The 23103-nt window shown below is 43.1% G+C and overlaps 1 protein-coding gene across 1 annotated transcript; it reads right to left on the reverse strand.

The window, feature by feature from the left end:
* Positions 1-12261: 12261 nt before the first annotated feature.
* On the reverse strand, positions 12262-22438 carry LOC114583407 (vomeronasal type-2 receptor 26-like). The gene is made up of 4 exons (XM_077918053.1): positions 22251-22438; positions 21036-21327; positions 19116-19797; positions 12262-13163 (listed from the first exon to the last, which is right to left on the reverse strand). Exons 1-4 carry the CDS (start codon positions 22436-22438, stop codon positions 12262-12264), a joined length of 2064 nt encoding a protein of 687 aa, XP_077774179.1.
* Positions 22439-23103: the final 665 nt, after the last annotated feature.

Genomic DNA, 23103 nt, shown 5'->3' on the forward strand with positions numbered 1-23103 from the left:
CTTGCAGTATAAAGAAATCAGGATTATAGTTATAGCATTTTGAGTCTCACTGAGATACAAATATTTATGGTATCGGATCAGGAAACTTTGAAAGCGCTCCTTGGATTAAGAACAGCTTCAGTTTAAGAACGGATTGTATTGTATTTGCATGGTAAATATAGTTCACAATGAAAAAATTGTATTGGGGAAAGAAGGAGGCAGTTAGTAATTGACTGTTGGTTGGTTATTCTCACCCTGACCTAGCCACTGTGTTCCACGCGACGGTCACCTCCAGACTGGATTATTGTAACTCGTTCTACATGGGGCTGCCCTTGAGACTGACCCAGAAACTCCAGTGGATGCAGAATGCCGTGGCGAGACTCCTTACGGGGTCTTTGCTGCAAGATTGCATTCACCTGGTGCTATACCTGGCTCCCAGTGGAATACAGGGGCAGGTTTAAGGTGCTGGTTTTAACCTTTAAGCCCTATACGGCTTAGGACCCTCGTACCTACGGGGCCGCCTCTCCTGGTATGTCCCACAGAGGAACCTACGGTCTTCAAACAAAAACATCTCGAAGGTCCCAGGCCACAGAGAGATTAGGCTGGCGTCAACTAGAGCCAGGGCTTTTTTGGCTGTGGCTCCGATCTGGTGGAACGCTCTGTCACAAGAGACTAGGGCCCTGCGGGACTTGACATCTTTCCGCAGGGCCTGCAAGACAGAGCTGTTCCACCAGGCCTTTGGTCAGGGAGCAGCCTGACACCCTCCTTTGGCAATCTTCACAGAACTTTAGCTTAATGGTTGCCATCAATTTGATTTTAATTCATTTTTATAATGAATTGTTCTTAGAATGTTGCACTATTTTATTGTTGTTAGCCGCCCTGAGCATGGCTTCGGCTGGGGAGGTTGGGATATAAATAAAATTTATTATTAAGGACAGGAAAGCTATGGATTATTAGCTTATGCTCTACTATGAAGGAGTTTTTTTGGGGGGGAGAGAAAAAACCATCTTTTGGGTTTAAGGGACAGAATCACATTGCATATATATATATATATATATATATATATATATATATATATATATGCAGGTTTTGGTGTCCTCGGGTGTCTTCCCGTGTAAAAGATGGGGTGTCTAGGCGACGTTTCGACGAGGTCTCACTCGTCATCTTCAGGCTGGTGCTTTCGGCTTCTTGTTACTGGAACAGAGCAGGATCTCAGTGTTTGAGTTCCTATAAATACTGTTGAGGAGGTGTGGTGTATAGCCTCCAATGTTCTGGGCAGAGAGGAAGTTCCCAGGCTAGTGTGCCTTTTCTTCTTTTGTTCCTTAATTACTTGAGGGATATCTTGAGTGATTTCTTGAGTGATATCCTGAGTACCACTTAGGTGGGTCATTAGGTGTGGATTAGTTGCTAAGGCCTTTGTGTCTTGACCTCTTGAACTTTGTGAAGAGTTTTTCTGAGAAGATGGCTGTACTGCACTTAGTTGTGCTCTGGCTTGGCTTCGTGTATAGGGGCGAGCTGTGGTTTTGTGGCCTGTGCCAGCCAGATCTGTGTAGGGATTGCAGGGGGGTGCAGCATCCGGAGGTGCCACCATGGTTTCAAGATATCCCTCAAGTAATTAAGGAACAAAAGAAGAAAAGGCACACTAGCCTGGGAACTTCCTCTCTGCCCAGAACATTGGAGGCTATACACCACACCTCCTCAACAGTATTTATAGGAACTCAAACACTGAGATCCTGCTCTGTTCCAGTAACAAGAAGCCGAAAGCACCAGCCTGAAGATGACGAGTGAGACCTCGTCGAAACGTCGCCTAGACACCCCATCTTTTACACGGGAAGACACCCGAGGACACCAAAACCTGCATTCCTGTACCCGTGAAAATCTACGAAAGCAAATATATATATATATATATATATATATATATATATATATATATAATGTATACATATATGTGTGTGTGTGTGTGTGTGTGTGTGTATATATATACACACACACACACACAGTATATATATGAATAATACTTGTTGTTCAACTGTTGACAACCTGACAAGTAAAGATTTATCTTCAAGTCTTTTGTAAGCCTTCTATTCTATCACAAATAGCTAAAAAACAAACAGGCTCTCAGTATATTTGATATACTATAGCATACAGTCCCCTACCTGTCTGGTTTGAAATCTTCCCTTCTGGACATGGAATACAATCATAGCAGCAAAATGGTTCCCCCTCTTTCCTTTGTCTGCTGTAACCTGGATCGCAGTGGTCATTGCACAAGGCAAGGGGCACCACCTGCCCATAAAACAGAAGGTATTGCATGTATTCCATTCTCTTTCTATTTGCTCTTTGCCTTTTCGTCGACAGGGTGCTGCATTGAAATAAGGCACTCAGAGGGTTGTTGTTTTTTTTAATTAATTAGCACCACTAACTTACAATTACCAATATTTGTGGATATTCAACCCAATAAGGATAATACAATCATAGAGTTGTAGGGGACTCTGAGGATCATGTATTCCAACCCCCCGCAATGCAGGAATATACAGCTGTCCTATAAAGGGATCAAACTTGTGACCTTGGCATTATCAGCACCTTGCTCTAAGTGGGATCATCTTAATAGATGGTCCTGGTTGTGGGCATGCCCTCAACCCGGTCCCCCCAGCCTGGCGTGGGTGGAGTCATTACCCTCACGCCAGGGTGGCACCATGATTACTCAGGGCTATTGCCCAATCAATTTGAGTAAGGTAGTCATTGGGGGGAGTATAAAAGCAGAAGAGCAACATGCGCCAAGCACCTGCTTCTCGCTGCCAAACACACGCCCACCCTCCCTTTAATTTAGGTGTCATCTGGCCTTGCTTTGTACTTCAGTTGGTTGTCTTGGGTAGGAATTTTTCCATTTGGCAAATTGGCACTGGCCACTTGGTTTTCCCCTACCTCTTAGCAATCGTCACAACTTTGTAAGGTTTGGAGGTTAGGCATTGGCTTATTGTTGAGTGGGGGAGGTGAGGTCGGCCATCACCTGGCCCTCCATTGTCCAAGGGTATTCAGTTAAAGGAATCCGGGGTCTGGATCCTGTCTGAAGTCTGCTTCAGTGGCTAGGGCCAGGCCAGGCCTCTGGGAACACTGGGGGAGATGCAGGCGGGTTCCCCCTGAAGCAGCTCCCCTTTGGGTGGTTTACCCTTTCAAAGGGGGCAGGAGTCCAATATAGTCTTTTGCCAATGCCTAAGCCAATACAGCTCACATTTCCTGTAATCAATAAAGTTGTGGCCAAAATTTGCTCAATAACCTTAAATAAAAAATCTGTGTCTGAGTGAATTTCATTATTATAATGGGGGATTGGCTTGAGGGTCTTGACACGCAACCAACTGAGCCACTCAGCTAGTAAAAAGTTCAGGGAAAGAAAATATGCAAGACAATGGACCTACTGATATGCGTTTCCCTTTTATAATATGTTTTTAAAGTTGAGAAGTGGCAACTTGGTTCCTTTAAAGAAATGAATCAAAGAAATGAAACATAAATTCCTACAAAGCACAATTTTGCATTCCATGAAGACTGTGCTTGTTGCATGTGAATGTTCTTATTTTAAAACATTTATATAATTATTGGATTTTTAATTCACATTATGCATTAAGATAAATAAATTATGAAACATGGCAACAACAGAAATCAATGCAGCTAAAAGGAACTCCTTCAACAGGGTGTAAATGATTATCAAACAAATCTGATCAATTTCTACCTATAGACCTCAGAAGCTGCAATAGGGTCCTACCTGGTTAAAGCTCCGGTGCCATGTAATGATCTTTTCATCAATGGAGAAATCACTGCCCAGTGGAGCTTGGGGATCCATCTTCCCAACTTTCACTCTTAAGAAGGACTTATTTGGGAAAGTTACCCAGTTGATAATATCAAATCCACCTTCTAGCTCACATTTCTCATTAAAAAAGACAGTGTCCCCCGCACTGTTGTTAAACAAGATATTCCTCAGGAAAGGTTGAAGCTTCACGTGGAGGAAAGAGAATGGTTAATTGGGTAGAAATAGAGCACATAGCACAAAGCTTCTGTTTTCTCATGCTGGGATAAATTCACAGTATTTGTTGAAACTCCCCTTGAGTTTTAAGGGGAGACATGCCTGTCTAGATTCCATTTTTGTAACTAAGAAGCATTTTTTTGCATAGAAGAAGTAGCTGCCTTCATTAAATGTAAGTAAACCTTTTTAGTTTTTTCAATTTTGTGTGGTTTATTCTTAGCAACAGGTAGAAATTGAGGAAAGATCAGCAGAACACAAATGAACAGGGATAAATTGTGAAATTTCTTAATTCCTAGCTTCCAGGACGGTGCAAATCGCATAAGTGGTTTTACTCTGTTTAAAAAAAGGGCTTCACAGCCTGTTTGGCCTCATATTTCTCCACACATGTCGGACAGGAGGTTTAAACTTTAATTTTAAGTCCAACATTTCCATTCAACTTTTTTCAGCACCTGCTAAAAACTTTCAAACATTGCAGTATTAGCAAGACATTTGACTTTAGTTTGTCAGCATGCTTCCATAGACCTTAATACAACAAAAACTCTTGTACTGCTTATCCAGTTTCACCAAACCAATGAAAGTGTGTGTTCCTTAACAAACCAGAATCAAGTACTTCAGTAGTTTTTATCACAATTGGATAGAATTACTATGGCATGTTTGGGTAGAAAAAATAAGGTTACAAGTGTGTCTGTTAGCACTTTTAAAGTTAATTGTGGTATTTTATACCAGATCTCATTGAAATTTGAACTATTGATAGCATCAAAAATATATAACAAATATCCTTAGTTTCTTAAGAAACAACTTTTTATCAGCAATCCATTTCTGCAGCTTATAGTCAAGGAACCATATGTTTGATTCTCACCTTCACTAGAAGCTCTTCTGTGCCCTTATAACATGGGTCAGCAAACTAAGGTCCGGGGCTGAATAAGGTCCACCAGGGTCATAAATGAGTCCTGCGGAGTCTGCCACCCACTTGGTCAGTTACCGCGCCATACTGGTTTAGCTCCGGTTTAGTTCTGCGGAGAGGCGCTTTCCTGGGACTACATCTCCCAGCATGCTCTGAGGTTGCTCAGACTTCCGCGACGCTGGCCAATCTGAAACCTTAGCAATCTCAGGCCATTGGTCGGTTTGAGGTGAGCCAGCGGTCAATGGCGACCCTTCCTAAGGCTCACTGTTCCAATTGGGGTGAGGCGCAGGGCAGAGCCCCTCTGCACAAGCTGAGACCCAGCACCGGCAGGGTGCCCCCTCCCCAGCCCAGCCCGTGCTGTCTGAACGTGGTGAGTGGAGGTTTCTCAGTCGCTCTGTCACCGAGAGAAGAAGGAAGGATGGGAGGGAAAGGGTGTGCGTGTGCACGGTCTGGCCCACCACAAGTTCTGAAGGACAGTGAACTGGCCCCCCTCCCTGAAAAGGTTTGCTGACCAATGCCTTGTAATAATAAATACATAAAACTTTCCAAAGAACCAAATGAAAAGGCAACATTCTCTGTGGATATGGAATGTGCTCTCCAAGATTTAGTTTTATGTTTGGGCTATCCATTAAAAAAAATGATCTGCTTTCCATGCTAGACATTACCTGGAAATGCTGCATTTGAGGTCTCAGATAGTTACCAAGCGCCATCTCTCCCTGTTTGGTTCTGGGTGCCAACATGGCATGCAAAGCATGTGCCACAGCATAGACGGCATTGTAGATGCTGTAGCTTTGGCTGGTCATTTGCATTTCAAAAAAAGCCCCAGGAAGGCTCTCCAGCTTCTCCTCACCAGTGCAGGATTCCCCCTCCATCTCCACATCTAGAAACTGGCAACCAAATGCCTGTTGCCAGAACAACCTGATAAAGCCATCGGCCTCAGAATGGGGATTTAGGTTCAAGAGGAAAGGGTGGAACCCCTTAACCTCACTGGAATGAATGGCAAAGGATAAGGCACCATGGAAGTTTTGTATATCCAGATCTTTGTGGTATGGTTCCGATGAGAAATCCCAGTCAGCGGTCATAACCCACACTTTGTTTATGGGACGTGCACTCAACATTATGCCTATTAGTAGCAGCCATTGCAAACTTGTCTTGGTGTTTTTCTCTGCATTGACAACAAATATATTGATGTTTGTTTTGCCTAGGGACTCGGCCATATTCCGATATTCCTCCATCATCCCCAAATCACTAAGATCCCTGTGGGTTATCAGTCTCTTAGTGACAGCTATACAGATGCCATTCTGGGAAAGCTGGGGTGTCAACTTTTTCACAAACGTTTCTCCTTTATCGTCTGCTGTGACAAATATCCCAACCCACTTCCACTGGAAATAGAGAAGAAGCTGAACAATGCCAGTGTATTGATGTGCTTCACTGGGGGACATTTGGTACAATGAAGAAATATGGTCTTTTTCACTCACCGCTGGAGTAAATGAAGAATAGGTGATCTAGCGAAGAACAGTGGGATTTTTAATCACCAGGTAGGATATTTATGTGTCTTTAAGTAATCAATCACATTTTTAGTACATCATGCTTCAGCAGAGGGAGAGATTGGGACCAGAACCATTCCATTAATGCAGATGAGAGGTCAGCTTTATTTAGGTAATCCTCATCTACTTTAGGTTTTCCATTTAAATTGGAAATCTCAATAACTTTCTGAGTTTAAGGATTAGTTTTTGAATTTGCTTTTTCTCATCTTTGCCCCTCATTTTCCTACTTTTGCCATGTCTTATAGGCAGTAGTGGATCCTTTGTATTCCGAGCTTAATATATATTTCTTAATAAATTTATTTACTAATAAACATTAATTTTCAAATTTTCTATAATACCAATACCCATCCATCTTTAACATCCCTCCCCATAAACCTTCCCTGTCTCCAAACTACATTGTCAGTGATGCAACCTAAGGGTTTTGTCATGGCAGGTGAGGGGGAACTGGTCTGGCTTTGCCACTGAGGATCCACTGGTGGATCCCAACCTGCAGTCATAAAGATTAAAATTCTGGTTTCTTCATACCATATACCCTCAGTGGCCTGCTAAGGGGGTAGATATTAATTTCTCCTAGTCATGGCATACTGAACAGTGAAAGAACAGGGTAGTTTTTGTTTTTGTAAATAAATAAATAAATAAATAAATAATCAAGAAGTATTTGTTTTAGCCTGCCAAAAACATTCTCCTTTCCTTCTCCCCCTCCCAATGCCCTGGAAATATACACTAAGGATAAATCATATACAACAGTTGTGAAGTCTTCATTCCAGCTACACTCTTCCTACCTGTAGAATCTTATAAAGCTCCAAGATGGAGGCCATGTGGCTTGAAGTTTCAGAGTCAAGGCCCCCAATGGCAGCTACCAGGTTCTTCTCAACACCACACTTGTAGTTGGGGGTGGTTTTCCTATGATGAGAGATGAGGTTCAAAGTATTCTGATAAGTCATCTTTGCATCGCTGTAGCTGTCATACATCTGGAACCCCAAAGTGATGTTGGATAAAATGTTGGGGTTCTCATTGACCTCATTCACTGCAAAGACTAAGGAAAGGACATGCTGGTAGTTCTTTGGCACTGCACTGAAAAAAATAGAGGGGTTATGCATGTGGTGGGTTTTCCTGCTTCTGTCTTGCTGCCGCTGAACAGACCTCATGTTTTGAAAGTGGATAAGCACACAAACACAGACATTATCCCCTAAGATTATAATCTGAGGAGATGCAATGAAATTGAATTTTGAAAGATCCAGGGGAGACAAAAGCAAGTAAACACTTAGGTAAGCTATGAAATTTATTCCCACAAGTGTTAGTGATGGCCAACAACTTATATGGCTTTAAATGAAGATTTGACATTTGCAATGAGGGATATAGCTATTAAGCACAGTGGCTAGGTTCTCTCCCCGGCATTGGAGGCACCATGCCTTTGAATCCCAGTTTCTGGGAATAGGAGCTGAGAAGACTGCTTTAATGCTCAGGACTTGCTTGTGGGTTTCTCATGGCCACCCGTTGACTACTGTGAGTGTAGGGCTATATAGGCCTTTGGCCAGACCCAGCAAGGCCTTTCTTACATTTGCTGGTTCTTATGACCTCTCTGTGGAGAGCAGAATGAAATGTATGGCACAACTGCTGAAGGGTAGAGTATGAAAAAAGTTCAGAAGGGGAAAATATGGCTGCAGATGAAATATGAATTTCAAAGGATGTCAGTGTTTTGGTTTAAAAAACATTTCAGGAAATCTGAATTAGTTAGGTGTCCCTTTTAATGTAAATTGAGCTAACGTTCTCATCTACTCCTACTTATGGACAGTCCAGGCGATGGTCCCATGTCATTGACTCTAGCTCAATCTACTGATGGTCTGCCTGTCCTCTCTACTACAAATCCTACTAGCGACCTGCCAACACTGAGGAGACTGCTTGTTGATCATACTATCATGTTTATTATCTATTTTTTATTATTTACCTACATAACCAGGAGCTTTCCCCCCAAAAGAATAAAAATCATGTCCTTACACATATTCATCATCAGTTGTTTCCTCTGGCTTCTCCTCGAACTCTACTGAAGTGAAGACAGGTTCAAGGAATTGTGAAGTGATGCCACCAATAAGAAAGTGTCCTGGCTGATAATACTGGTGTGGGGCATGGAGGGGGTCAGTCACACAATGCAAAGCAGAACATGCCAAAAATAGAGGGAACAGCATGAGTAGGACCCAAAAAGGTAAACTTAGCATTATTGAGATGAGGAGCTTCTCCTCTTAACCATAAATCACCTGTTTAAGTCTAAAATGCTTATCCTCACCCAATGTCAGCATAGCAGATCTAGTCTCTGTGTATAAATGGTAGAATAGCTGTCATTGGCAATGGGTTGGTCTTTTTAACATTCTGCTGTTTCTCTGTGGCATATGGGCTTCAAAATACCATATGAATACTGCTTGAGAAAGAATGGATTGCTGTGTGCTTAGATAATAACATGGTACACATTCCCAGTGGAGTTGCTAGGTCTGTGGCACCATGTGCAGCAGAAACATTGAACAAAATATGTTTTGCCCCCTTGAAAACATATTATCTGCTTCGTTGCAGATTGGGCAGAGCACCAGGTTTCAGGAAGATCTAAATGAGTGTGAAAATAATAGGGGATTAGCCAGGCCATGGGAGAAAATAGAAAGGCTGGTGTTCCATTATGCTCCAGAGAAGGGAATGTTCCACTGTATAGAAAATGCCTTGCATGAAGAAGTGGTCAGGTCCAGCATCTTGACTAACAAAGGAAGGAAGAAATAGTTCACTGAGAACTTGGCCAGTGTTAACATGTGGTTTTGTGTTTTTTTGCAAGCATGACGTCCATTAGCACTGAGCACTTTGTTGCTCGCTGTCGGTTGCCAGAAAAGCCCCTCTGTCTGTTGTCTGATGCTGTAAGCAGAACCAGGCACTGTGATTGCAGAAATCAACTTTATTGCTCAGTAATCAAGGAGTCAGCACACGGTACATCCATCAGATAAGCACGTCAGTTGCAGAAGCTAAAATTCTGTCCTCTCTCCCCCTGATTTATACCTCTGTCCTTGCATTTTTTTTCACTGTGACTCAGCTTTCTTAATCATTCTAGCCTTTTCCCGTCCCTTCTATCCTGCGCTGGGAGTGGAGAAGGGGAAGGAGCTGAATCAGGAATGTATTGCAGAGCAGGAGACACAGTCCCTGCTCCTTCTCTATCAACATCTGTGGCTATCTCAAGCGTCTCCCCTTCACCCTCACTCTCCGCTAGTGATTCCTCCCTGTCCCACCAGTCTGAACCTGGTTCAAAGTCCCCTTCACCCTCAGGTGCCACCTGGCTGCCACTACTCTTTCTTGCCTACCTGAGGGATTAAGTTTTCAGATCAAAGTGATATGTGGGGGCAGCAGGTATAAAGGGGATGTTTATTAAAACACCAAAGGAAAACCCAGCTCTGCGCTGCGTATCTTAAAGAAAATGAAAATGTGGTACAGGGGAGAATGGGCAGTCCCAGAGCACCTCAGAGTAAAGTGTGTGGCATGATAGAGGCAATGGCACACCCACTCCTTAAGGGAACCTTTTTGGACCCAGAAGCTATGACCCAGAAGCTACGAGCCATAAACTATGACTCAGTGACAGGGGTGCTAAGTGGGGCTGGGGGCTTCCCCTGAAAATTTTCAAGGAAGGGGCAGGGCTCCTTCAACATTTAATAACAGCCATTGTGGCGCAGGCCAAAGGGCATACTTGCGTCACCCCACTTTGCCATCGCAATTGATGGCACACGGGCCACATGATGTCAGCATGCTGTGACCCGTGTGGAAGCCATGGGGCGTCTGCATGACATGTCAACACACCCCACAGTGTGTGCTAGTGACGTCAGAACACCCCACGGCATGTGTACATGGCCTGCTGACATCACACTGCCCAGGCAACCCCGATCACAGGGGCAAGGCAGCATTCATGCCCAGTGACAAATAACCCCTTTGGGGCAAGATACTTGAGATGGTGGTGGGTGTCCAGCTCCAGGTATGCTTAGAATAGACTGAATGTCTGGATCAATTTCAGTTTGGTTTCAGGCCTGGTCACGGCAAATATACTGACTTGCTTGCCCTGGCTGATGATATTTTCGGGAGAGAGAAGGAAGGAGTGCAACCCACCACATTATTCTCGGTTGTCTGTTTGTTCTGCAAATTTGCTCAGACTAGTCTTTAAAACCCTAAACAACTGAGAGTGCATCTCCTTCTCTACAGACTCTCTTCAATTTTATCATCTCCTAAGAATCACCTTCTTGGTAGTTTCACTGCCCTCAGACATATCAGAGTAGGTTGGTGTGGGAAAAAATGTTGTCTCTTGTGGCCCTTGGAATTCCCTCCCCACAGAGCGGGCAGTGTGGCACCATAGCTACACAGCTTGACCTTTGACATTTGAGATATGTCTTTTCCCTCACTGTTTTGGGATTGCTAACAACCTAGATTAGTCTAGGATCCCACCATCCACAAGAAAAGAACATTCATTTGAGAACCATAACCCTGATCAGGTTGACCTCCTTATGTCCCAGGTGAATAAAGAAGGAAGGTGTGAGTACATCTCCCATTGCTGGAATTGCATTCTGCTGCTTCCATATATTTTCAAATGGACACACAGCAGAGTAATGCAGAAGCTATGAGTAGTAAGTGTTTATTTTCAGAACTAAACCAGATGTTTTATTGTTAATATCTGCTTAAGAGTTGAGAAATATGGTCTGAAGCTCAACATCAAAAGTTAAGAGTTGAGAAATATGGTCTGAAGGTCAACATCAAAAAAACGAAGATCATGGCCACTGGTCCCATCACCTCCTGGCAAACAGAAGGGGAAGAAATGGAGGCAGTGAGAGATTTTACTTTCTTGGGCTCCATGATTTCTTGGGAGAAAAGTGATGACAAACCTAGACAGCATCTTAAAAAGCAGAGACATCACCTTGCCAACAAAGGTCCATATAGTAAAAGCTATGGTTTTCCTAGTAGTGATGTATGGAAGTGAGAGCCGGACCATAAAGCAGGCTGATCACCGAAGAATTGATGCTTTTGAATTATGGTGCTGGAGGAGACTCTTGAGAGTCCCATGGACTGCAAGAAGATCAAACCTATCCATTCTTAAGGAAATCAGCCCTGAGTGCTCACTGGAAGGACAGATCGTGAAGCTGAGGCTCCAATACCTCATGAGAAGAGAAGACTCCCTGGAAAAGACCCTGATGTTGGGAAAGATAGAGGGCACAAGAAGAAGGGGATGACAGAGGACGAGATGGTTGGACAGTGTTCTCGAAGCTACAAACATGAGTCTAACCAAACTGCGGGAGGCAGTGGAAGACAGGAGTGCCTGGCGTGCTCTGGTCCATGGGGTCACAAAGAGTCGGACACGACTAAATGACTAAACAACAACAACAACAAAGAGTTGAGAATGTACTACCATGCACTGCAGCTTCCTTGGGCAGTTCCGCATGTTCCAAAGAATAAACGTCTGCTACTAAAATGAAACCAAACTATTTTATTTTATTTTTAAAATCACTTTTAAGGGACAAACTATATGCACAAGATCAAAATTGTGTGTACCCTATACAGGGGGGAAAAATCCATCTCCATTGATTCTGGAATAAAATATGATGCACATGCAGCCTAAGGGATCATTCTTTAGACAAAAGTGTAGAATATTCTGAGGAACAAAAGAGCATTTATGAATCTGCAGTCTCTGACAGAAGCAAAACATCATACCTTCAGGCTATAATGGGACACATTGGAAACATTTGGTGTTCCTACATAAATAGAAGCAATGCCTGTGCTTACTTTGGAATTGGGTTTCGCCTGATACATTGCTACTTATTTCTCTTTTTTAGCTGCTCTTTCGAGTTGAGTTCAGGCTTGAAGACAATGATATAACATTTTGGGGAGAAGATACAACCCAAGATTCCAGCGCTGGAGGCCAAGATGGAGAAGATCTCCACAGCCACTATGTACTTCCCTTTGCTGCTTAAGTAGGATGGAACAAAAGAAAGCCACACACTGCAAAACACCAACATGCTGAAAGTGATAAATTTGGCTTCATTAAAAGTGTCCGGCAGCTTCCGAGCAAAGAAAGCCACAACGAAGCTGACAAGAGCCAGCAATCCCATGTAACCAAGAACATAGTAGAACATGTTGGCTGATCCTTCATTGCATTCCACAATGACTTCTTCAGGCAGAGAGTGCATGTTCAGATCTGGGAAAGGAGGGTCAGTATAGAGCCATACTATACAAATACTTGCCTGGATAGAAGCACAACCAAGAACAATAGAGGTGGAAAATCTTGTCCCCACCCATTTCCTCATCTTGGATCCTGGTTTGGTGGCCATGAAAGCCAGAACCACAGTGAGGGTTTTAGCCAAAACAGAAGAAACAGCCACTGAGAAGATGATACCAAAGGCAGTTTGTCGTAGATTGCAGGTCAGTAACTGGGGGCGCCCAATGAATAGCAAGGAGCAGAGGAAGCAGAGCAGGAGGGAGATGAGCAGGGTGTAGGTGAGATTCCGGTTGTTGGCTTTGACAATGGGAGTGTTTTGATGCTGGATGAAGATTCCAAACACCAAGGCTGTAGTTGCAGAAAAAGCCAGAGCCAAAAGAGCCAAACTGATGCCTAAAGGTGCTTCATAAGATAAGAAGTTTTCTTTCTTGCTGATGCACTGGTTTCTCTCTTGGTTAGGATACCGATCTTCTTGGCAGTGGAAGCAGTCATCCATATCTTTCAGTATAAAGAAATCAGGATTACAGTTATAGCATTTTCAGTCTCACTGAGATACAAATATTTATGCTTCAGGATCAGGAAACTTTGAATTTTACTGCACTATAATTCAATATAATTTACAGCGTACACAATAGAGAAAAATATCTTTTTCAGGAAATTGGGCTGCCTCTCCCAATCCCGGGACGCTGTCCGGAATCCCTCTGGATTTTGCTCTTTCCCTCTGGTGATGGGGTGGGGGGAAAAGGGTAAAAATAATGAATATGATATGTTTTGATATTTTGTTATGTTGAAATTGTTAATAAAAAAACTTTTTTTTAAAAAATACATTAAAACTTCAGTCATTAAAAACTTCCCGAAAGAGGGCTTCCTTCAGATGTCTTCTAAATGTCACATAGTTGTTTATTTCTTTGACATCTGATGGGAGGGCGTTCCACTACTGAGATCGCCCTCTGCCGGTTTTCCTGTAACTTCGCTTCTCACAGTGAGGGAACCACCAGGAGACCCTCGGAGCTGGACCTCAGTGTCCAGGTTGAAGACACTCCTTCAGCTATACTGGGCCGAGGCCGTTTAGGGCTTTAAAGGTCAGCACCAACACTTTGAATTGTGCTTGGAAATGTACCTGTCTGGTTGGAAATCTTCCCTTCTGGACATGGAGTACAATCATAGCAGCAAAATGGTTCCCCCTCTTTCCTTTGTCTGCTGCAACCTGGATGGCAGTAGTCATTACACAAGGCAAGGGGCACCACCTGTCCATAAAACAGAAGGTATTGCATTTATTTGATTATATTTTTCTTTCTTCGTTGCCTTTTCATCAACAGGGTGTTGCATTGAAATAATGCACTCAGAGGGTATTTATTATTATTATTAATTAGCACCACTATCTTTACAATGGTTGTTTCAATCACCAATATTTGTGCATATTCAAACCAATAATATATATATATATATAGAATCAAAGAATTGCAGCATTGGAGGCAACTCTGGGGATCATGTATTCCAACCCCCGCGCAATGCAGGAATATACAGCTGTTCTATAAAGGGATCAAACCTGTGACCTTGGCATTACCAGCACCATGCTGTAACCAACTGAGCCACTCAGGTACTAAACAGTTCAGGCAAATAAAATGTGCAAGCCAATGGACCTACTGATATATGTTTCCTTTTTAAATGTGTTTATACAGATGAGAAATGGCAACTTGGTTCCTTAAAAAAAATGGACCACAGAATAAAAATTAAAGTTTCCTACAAAGCACAAGTTTGCACTGAATGCTTTCTGTGCTTGTCACATGTGGATGTTGTCATTCCAAAACATTTATTTAAAGATTGAATTTTAGCTCTCATTCCATGTTAAGAAAAATGACATCTCATACATGGCAACAGCAGAAATACAGTGGGTAGGCAGAGTTGTATGGGAACCAAGGGAATGATATCTAAAAAGTTCTTCCACAGAATGACTACAAAGGCTCTAACCCTTTGCTGCTAGGCACACCACACCAACACCCCTACCACTGGTCAACAAATCTTGGTTCAACTAAATAGTCTAGGTATTTCGACCAGTGAATGAGGGCAGAGTTGCAGGGTTTTAAACCCTGGAAACCAAGATCACTACAGTGACATGTAAACAACCCATCCCTAACATACAAAGAATCAATGCAGCTAAAAAGACTCATTCAGCAGGGTGTACGTACATGATTATGAAACAAATCTGGTGCATGTCTACCTATAGACCTCAGAAGCTGCAGTTGGGTCCTACCTGGTTAAAACTCTGGTGCCATGTAATGATCTTTTCATCAATGGAGAAATCACTGCCCAGTGGTGCTTGGGGATCCATTTTCCCAACTTTCACTCTTAAGAAGGACTTATTTGGGAAAGTCACCCAGTTGATAATATCAAGTCCACCTTCTAGCTCATGTTTCTCATTAAAAAAGACAGTGTCCCCCGCACTGTTGTTAAACAAGATATTCCTCAGGAAAGGTTGAAGCTACAGAGGAGGAAAGAGAATGGTTAATTGGGTAGAAATAGAGCACATAGCACAAAGCTTCTGTTTTCTCATGCTGGGATAAATTCACAGTATTTGTTGAAACTCCCCTTGAGTTTTAAGGGGAGACATGCCTGTCTTAATGGATCACTGCCTTGCAGTGGTGAAGGGGCTTGAATAACTCAGAGAAGCTATGAGCTATGCCGTGCAGGGCCACCCAAGATGGACAGGTCATAGTGGAGAGTTTTGACCAAACGTGATCCACCTGGAGCAGGAACTGGCAAGCCACTCCAGTATCCCTGCCAAGAAAACTCCATGGACAAAGACAACAGGAATATAAAAGTTATGACACTGGAAGATGAGCCCCTGAGGTCGGAAGGCGTCCAACATGCTACTGAGGAAGAGCGGAGTACAAGTAGAAGTAGATTCGGAGCTGATGAAGTGGCTGGGCCAAAGCCGAAAGGACACTCAGTTGCAGATATGCCTGGAAGCGAAAGGAAAGTCCAATGCTGTAAAGAAAAATATTGCATAGGAACCTGGAATGTAAGAACCATGAAACTTGGTTAGTTGGATGTGGTCAAAAATGAGATGGCAAGAATAAATATTGCATCCTGGGCATCAGTGAACTAATATGGACGGGAATGGGCGAATTCAGTTTGAATGACCATCATATCTACTACTGTGGGCAAGAATCCCGTAAAAGAAATGGAGTGGCCCTCATAGTCAACAAAAGAGTGGCGAAAGCTGTACTGGGATGGAATCTCAAAAATGATAGAATGATCTCGATACGAATCCAAGGCAGACCTTTTAACATCACAGTAATCCAAGTTTATGCACCAACTACTGGTGCTGAAGGAACTGAAATTGACCAATTCTATGAAGACTTACAACACCTTATAGAAGTGACACTAAAGAAGGATGTTCTTCTCATTATAGGGGATTAGAATGCTAAAGTAGGGAATCAAGAGATAAAAGGAACAACTGGCAAGTTTGGCCTTGGAGATCAAAACGAAGCAGGGCAAAGGCTAATAGAGTTCTGCCAAGAGAACAAGCTGGTCATCACAAACACGCTTTTCCACCAACACAAGAGACGACTCTACACATGGACATCACCAGATGGGCAGCATCGAAATCAGATTGATTATATTCTCTGCAGCCAAAGATGGAGAAGCTCTATACAGTCAGCAAAAACAAGACCTGGAGCTGACTGTGGCTCAGATCATCAGCTTCCTATAGCAAAAATCAAGCTTAAACTGAAGAAAGTAGGAAAAACCACTGGGCCGGTAAGATACAATCTAAGTCAAATCCCTTATGAATTCACAGTGGAAGTGAGGAACAGGTTTCATCTCTATGTGGGACAAGAAGCTACAGTTAGAACTGGATATGGAACAACTGATTGGTTCAAAATTGGGAAAGGAGTACGACAAGGCTGTATATTGCCCCCCTGCTTATTTAACTTATATGCAGAATTCATCATGCGAAAGGCTGGGCTGGATGAATCCCAAGCCGGAATTAAGATTGCCGGAAGAAATATCAACAACCTCAGATATGCAGATGACACAACCTTGATGGCAGAAAGTGAGGAGGAATTAAAGAACCTTTTAATGAGGGTGAAAGAGGAGAGCGCAAAATATGGTCTGAAGCTCAACATCAAAAAAAGGAAGATCATGGCCACTGGTCCCATCACCTCCTGGCAAATAGAAGGGGAAGAAATGGAAGCAGTGAGAGATTTTACTTTCTTGGGCTCCATGATCACTGCAGATGGTGACAGCAGCCACAAAATTAAAAGACGCCTGCTCCTTGGGAGAAAGGCAATGGCAAACCTAGACAGCATCTTAAAAAGCAGAGACATCAGCTTGCCAACAAAGGTCCGTATAGTTAAAGCCATGGTTTTCCCAGTAGTGATGTATGGAAGTGAGAGCTGGACCATAAAGAAGGCTGATCGCCGAAGAATTGATGCTTTTGAATTATGGTGCTGGAGGAGACTCTTGAGAGTCCCATGGACTGCAAGAAGATCAAACGCATCCATTCTTAAGGAAATTAGCCCTGAGTGCTCACTGGAAGGACAGAACGTGAAGCTGAGGCTCCAATACTTTGGCCACCTCATAAGAAGAGAAGACTCCCTGGAAAAGACCCTGATGTTCGGAAAGATGGAAGGCACAAGAAGAAGGGGACGACAGAGGACGAGATGGTTGGACAGTGTTCTCGAAGCTACAAACATGAGTCTGACCAAACTGCAGGAGGCAGTGGAAGACAGGAGCGCCTGGTGTGCTGTGGTCCATGGGGTCACGAAGAGTCGGACACAACTAAACGACTGAACAACAACAACATGCTTGTCTAGATTCCATTTTTGTTACTAAGAAGCATTTTTTGCCAAGAAGAAGTAGCTGCCTTCATTAAATGTAAGTAAACCTTTTTAGTTTTTTCAGTTTTGTGTGGTTTATTCTTAGCAACAGGTAGAAATTGAGGAAAGATCAGCAGAACAAAATAAACAGGGATAAATTGTGAAATTTCCTAATTCCTAGCTTCCAGGACAGTGCAAATTGCATAAGTGGTTTTACTCTGTTAAAAAATGGGGCTTCACAGCCTGTTTGGCCCATATTTCTCCACACATCTTGGACAGGAGGTTTAAACTTTAATTTTAAGTTCAACATTTCCATTCAACTTTTTCCAGCAGCTGTAAAAACTTTCTAACATTGCATTATTTGCAAGACATTTGTCTTTAGTCTGTTAGCACGTTTCAAGTTAATTGTGTTATTTTATACCAGATCTCATTGAAATTTGAACTATCTATTGATAGCATCAGAAATATATAACAAATATTCTTAGTTTCTTAAGAAACGACTTTTTATTAGCAATCCATTTCTGCAGCTTATAGTCTAGGAACCATATGTTTGATTCTCACCTTCACTAGAAGCTCTTCTGTGCCCTTATAACATGGGTCAGCAAACTAAGGTCCAGGGCTGAATAAGGTCCACCAGGGTCATAAATGTGTCCTGCGGAGCCTGCCACCCACTTGGTCAGTCACCACGCCATACCGGTTTAGCTCCGGTTTAGTTCTGCAGAGAGGTGCTTTCCTGGGACTACATCTCCCAGCATGCTCTGAGGTTGCTCAGACTTCCGCAACGCTCGCCAATCTGAAGCCTTAGCTACCTCAGGCCATTGGCTGGTTTGAGGTGAGCCAGCGGCCAATTGCGACCCTTCCTGAGGCTCGCTGTTTCAATTGGGGCAAGGCGCAGGGCAGGGCACCTTGTTGATGTCTAGCTCTGAGAAGGGAGAAGTAGAAGCAAAAGGGTGGGAAGAAGTTGGAGCAGAGAGCCTGTGAGGAGTGAGGAGGAGGAGGAGGAGAAGTGCGTGGCTTGGTGGTGGCACATGAGTGCATGGTCATGGACACCCTGGGGTAGGGGCCCTTCCTGGCTGGGTGGCTGTGGCCCCTCTGCACAAGCTGAGACCCAGCGCCGGCAGGGTGCCCCCTAACCTGCCCAGACCGCACTGTCTGAACTTGGTGAGTGGAGGTTTCTCAGTCGCTCTGTCCCCGAGGGAAGAAGGAAGGATGGGAGGGAAGGCGTGTGTGTGTGCATGTGCACAGTCTGGCCCACCACAAGTTCTGAGGGACAGTGAACTGGCCCCCCCTCCCAGAAAAAGTTTGCTGACCCATGCCTTATAATAATAAATACATACAACTTTCCAAAGAACCAAATGAAAAAGCAACATTCTCTGTGGATGTGGAAGCCTCTGTATGTGCTCTCCAAGATTTAGATTTATGTTTGGGCAATTCATTTAAAAAAATGATCTGCTTTCCATGCTAGACATTACCTGGAAATGCGGCCTTTGAGGTCTCAGATAGTTACCAAGCACTATTTCTCTATGTTTGGTTCTGGGTGCCAACATGGCATGCGAAGCATGTGCCACAGCATAGACAGCATTGTAGATGCTGTAGCTTTGGCTGGTCATTTGCATTTCAAAAAAACCTCCAGGAAGCCTCTCCAGCTTCTCCTCACCAGTGCAGAATTCCTCCTCCGTTTCCACATCTAGAAACTGGCAACCAAATGCCTGTTGCCAGAAGAACTTGATAAAACCATCAGCCTCAGAGTGGGGATTTAGGTTGAGGAGGAAATGGTGGAACCCCTTAACTTCACTGGAAGGAATGGCAAAGGAAAAGGCACCATGGAAGTTTTGTATATCCAGATCTTTGTGGAATACGTCCAGTGATAAATCCCAGTCAGCGGTCATAACCCACACTTTGTTTATGGGACGTGCACTCAACATGCCTAATAGTAGCAGCCATTGCAAACTTGTCTTGGTGTTCTTGTCTGCGTTGACAACAAATACATTGACATTTGTTTTGCCTAGGGACTCGGCCATTCTCCGATAGTTCTCTATTATCCCCAAATCACTAATATCCCTGTGGGTTAGGAATCTCTCAGTGACAGCTACACATATGCCATTCCGGGAAAGCTGGGGTGTCAACTTTTTCACAAACGTTTCTCCTTTATCGTCAGCTGTGACAAATATCCCAACCCACTTCCACTGGAAATAGAGAAGAAGCTGAACAATGCCAGTGTATTGATGTGCTTCACTGGGAGCCATTTGGTACAATGAAGAAATATGGTCTTTTTCACTCACCGATGGAGTAAATGAAGAATAGGTGATCTAGTGAAGAACAGAGGGATTTTTAATCACCAGATATGATATTTATGTGTCTTTAAGTAATCAATCACATTTTTAGTACATCATGCTTCAGCAGAGGGAGAGATTGGGACCAGAACCATTCCATTAACGCAGATGAGAGGTCAGCTTTATTTAGGTAATCCTCATCTACTTTAGGTTTTCCATTTAAGTTGGCAATCTCAATAACTTTCTGAGTTTAAGGATTAGTTTTTGAATTTGCTTTTCCTCATCCTTGCTCCTCATTTTCCTACTTTTGCCATGTCTTATAGGCAGTAGTGGTTGTTGGGGTGGATCCTTTGTATTCTGAGCTTAATATATATTTCTTAATAAATTTATTTACTAATAAACATTAATCTTTTATACTACTTTCAAATTTCCTTTAATACCAATACCCATCCAACTTTAACATCCCTCCCCATAAACCTTCCCTGTCTCCAAACCACATTGTCTGTGATGCAACCTAATGGTTTTGTCATGCCAAGTGAGGGGGAACTGGTCTGGCTTTGCCACTGAGGATCCACTGCTGGATCCCAACCTGCTGCCATAAAGATTAAAATTTTGGTTTCTTCATACCATACACACTCAGTGGCCTGCTAAGGGAGTTGATCTTAATTTCTTCTAGTCATGGCATTACGTAAAGGTAAAGGTACCCCTGCCTGTACGGGCCAGTCTTGACAGACTCTAGGGTTGTGCGCTCATCTCACTCTAGAGGCTGGGAACCAGCGCTGTCCGCAGACACTTCCGGGTCATGTGGCCAGCGTGACAAAGCTGCTCTGGCGAGCCAGTGCAGCACACATGGAAATGCCGTTTACCTTCCCGCTAGTAAGTGGTCCCTATTTATCTACTTCCACCCGGGGGTGCTTTCGAACTGCTAGGTTGGCAGGTGCTGGGACCAAGCAACGGGAGCGCACCTCGCCGCGGGGATTCGAACTGCCGACCATGCAATCAGCAAGTCCTAGGCGCTGAGGTTTTACCCACAGCGCCACCCGCATCCCTGCATACTGGCATACTGAATGCTTAAAGAACAGGGTAGTTTTTGTTTTTACAAATAAATAAATAAATAAAATAAAATAATAATAAGTAAGCAAGAAATATTTGTTTTAGCCTGCCAAAAAACATACTCCTTTCCTTCTTCCCCTCACAATGCCCTGGGAATACACACTAAGGCTAAATCATATACAACAGTTGTGGAGTCTTCATTCCAGCCACACTCTTCCTACCTGTAGAATCTTATAAAGCTCCAAGATGGAGGCCATGTGGCTTGAAGTTTCAGACTCAAGGCCCCCAATGGCAGCTACCAGCTTCTTCTCAACACCACACTTGTAGTTGGGGATGGTTTTCCTATGATGAGAGATGAGGTTCAAAGTATTCCGATAAGTCATCTTTGCATCACAGTAGCTGTCATAGATCTGGAACCCCAACGTGATGTTGGATAAAATGTTGGGGTTCTCGTTGACCTCATTCACAGCAAAGACTAAGGAAAGGACATGCTGGTAGTTCTTTGGCAATGCGCTGGGGGGGGAAAAGAGGGATTATGCATGTGGTGGGGTTTCCTGCTTTTATCTTGCTTCTGGTGGACAGACCTCATGTTTTGAAAGTGGATAAACACACAAAGACATTATCCCACAAGATTCAAATTTGGGGACATGCAATGAAACTGAATTTTGAAATTTCTAGGGGAGACAAAAGAAAGTAAAAAAGAAAGGTAAACTATGAAATTTATTCCCACAAGAGTTAGTGATGGCCAACAACTTATATGGCTTTAAATGACGATTTGACATTTCTAATGAGAGATATAGCTATTAAGCACAGTGGTTATGTTCTCTCCCCACCATTGGAGGCATCATGCATTTGAATCCCAGTTTCTGGGAATAGGAGCTGAGAAGACTGCTGTAATGCTCAGGACTTGCTTGTGGGTTTCTCATGGCCATCTCATTGGCCACTGTGAGATTACAGTGTAGGGTTACAACTCCTTGGCCGGAGTTAGAAGGACCTTTCTTACATTTGCTAGTTCTAATGCAGTCTCTGTGGAGAACAGGATGAAATGTATGGCACAACTGCTGAAGGGCAGGGTAGGAAAAAAGTTCAGAAGGGGAAAATATGGCTGCAGATGAAATATGAATTTCAAAGGATGTCAGTGCTTTGGTTTAAAAAACATTTCAGGAAATCTGAGTTAGTTAGGTGTGCCTTTCAATGTAAATTGAGCTAATGTTCTCCCCTCTTCCTACTTATGAACAGTCCAGGCAATGGTCCCATTTCATTGACTGTAGCTCAATCTACTGATGGTCTGCTTCTCCTTTCTACTACAAATCCAACTAGCCAACATTGAGGAGACTGCTTTTTGACCATACTATCACGTTTATTATCAAATTTTTATTATGTATGTACATAACCAGAAGCTTTTATCCCCAAAAGAATAAAAATCATGTTCTTACACTAATTCATCAGCAGGTGTTTCCTTTGGCTTTTCCTTGAAGTCTATTGAAGTGAAGACAGGTAAGAAGAACTGTGAAGTGATTCCACCAATAACAAAGTGCCCTGGCTGATAATATTGGTGTTGGATGTGGAAGAGGTCAATCACACAATGCAAAGCAGAACGTATAAAAAATAGAGGGAACAGCATGAGTAGGGTCCAGAAGGGTAAACTTAACATCTTGAGATGTGGTGGTTCTCCTCTTAAAAATAAAGTACCTGTTTCAGTCTAAAATACTTATCATCACCCAATGTCATCACCTTCTGTCCTGTTGCCCTTCAGCAGCTCTAATCTATGTTTATAAATGAATGGTAGAATAGCTGTCATTGGAACTGGGGTGGTTTTTTATAAGAATTCTGCTGTTTCTCTGTGGCATATGGGCTTCATAATACCATATGGATACTGCCTGAGAAAGAATGAATTGCTTTGATTTAAGATAATAACATGGTACACAGCCCCCGGGGGGTTGCTAGGTCTGTGGCACCATGTGCAGCAGAAGCATTGAACAAAATATGTTTTGCCCCCTTGAAAATATATTATCTGCTTCGTTGCAGATTGGGCAGAGCACCAGGTTTCAGGAAGATCTAAATGAGTGTGAAAATAATAGGGGATTAGCCAGGCCATGGGAGAAAATAGAAAGGCTGGTGTTCCATTATGTTCCAGAGAAGGGAATGTTCTAAAGTATAGAAAATGTCTTGCATGAAAAAGTGGTCAAGTCCAGCATCTTGACTAACAAAGGAAGGAAGAAATAGTTCACTGAGAACTTGGCCAGTGTTAACAGGTGGTTTTGTGGTTTTTTGGAAGTATGATGTCCA

Source organism: Podarcis muralis, chromosome 13, assembly GCF_964188315.1.
Source record: "Podarcis muralis chromosome 13, rPodMur119.hap1.1, whole genome shotgun sequence".
Taxonomy (NCBI): Eukaryota; Metazoa; Chordata; class Lepidosauria; order Squamata; family Lacertidae; genus Podarcis; species Podarcis muralis.

Coding starts and splice junctions, on each gene's coding strand:
- LOC114583407 (XM_077918053.1), bottom strand. CDS start 22,438: ATGCTGTTCCCTCTATTTTTTATACGTTCTGCTTTGCATTGTGTGATT. Junction 19,798..21,035: donor AGCTTTATAAGATTCTACAG/GTAGGAAGAGTG, acceptor GTTCTTCACTAG/ATCACCTATTCTTCATTTAC. Junction 13,164..19,115: donor GCTGGAGAGGCTTCCTGGAG/GTTTTTTTGAAA, acceptor TTATACTGAAAG/ATATGGATGACTGCTTCCAC.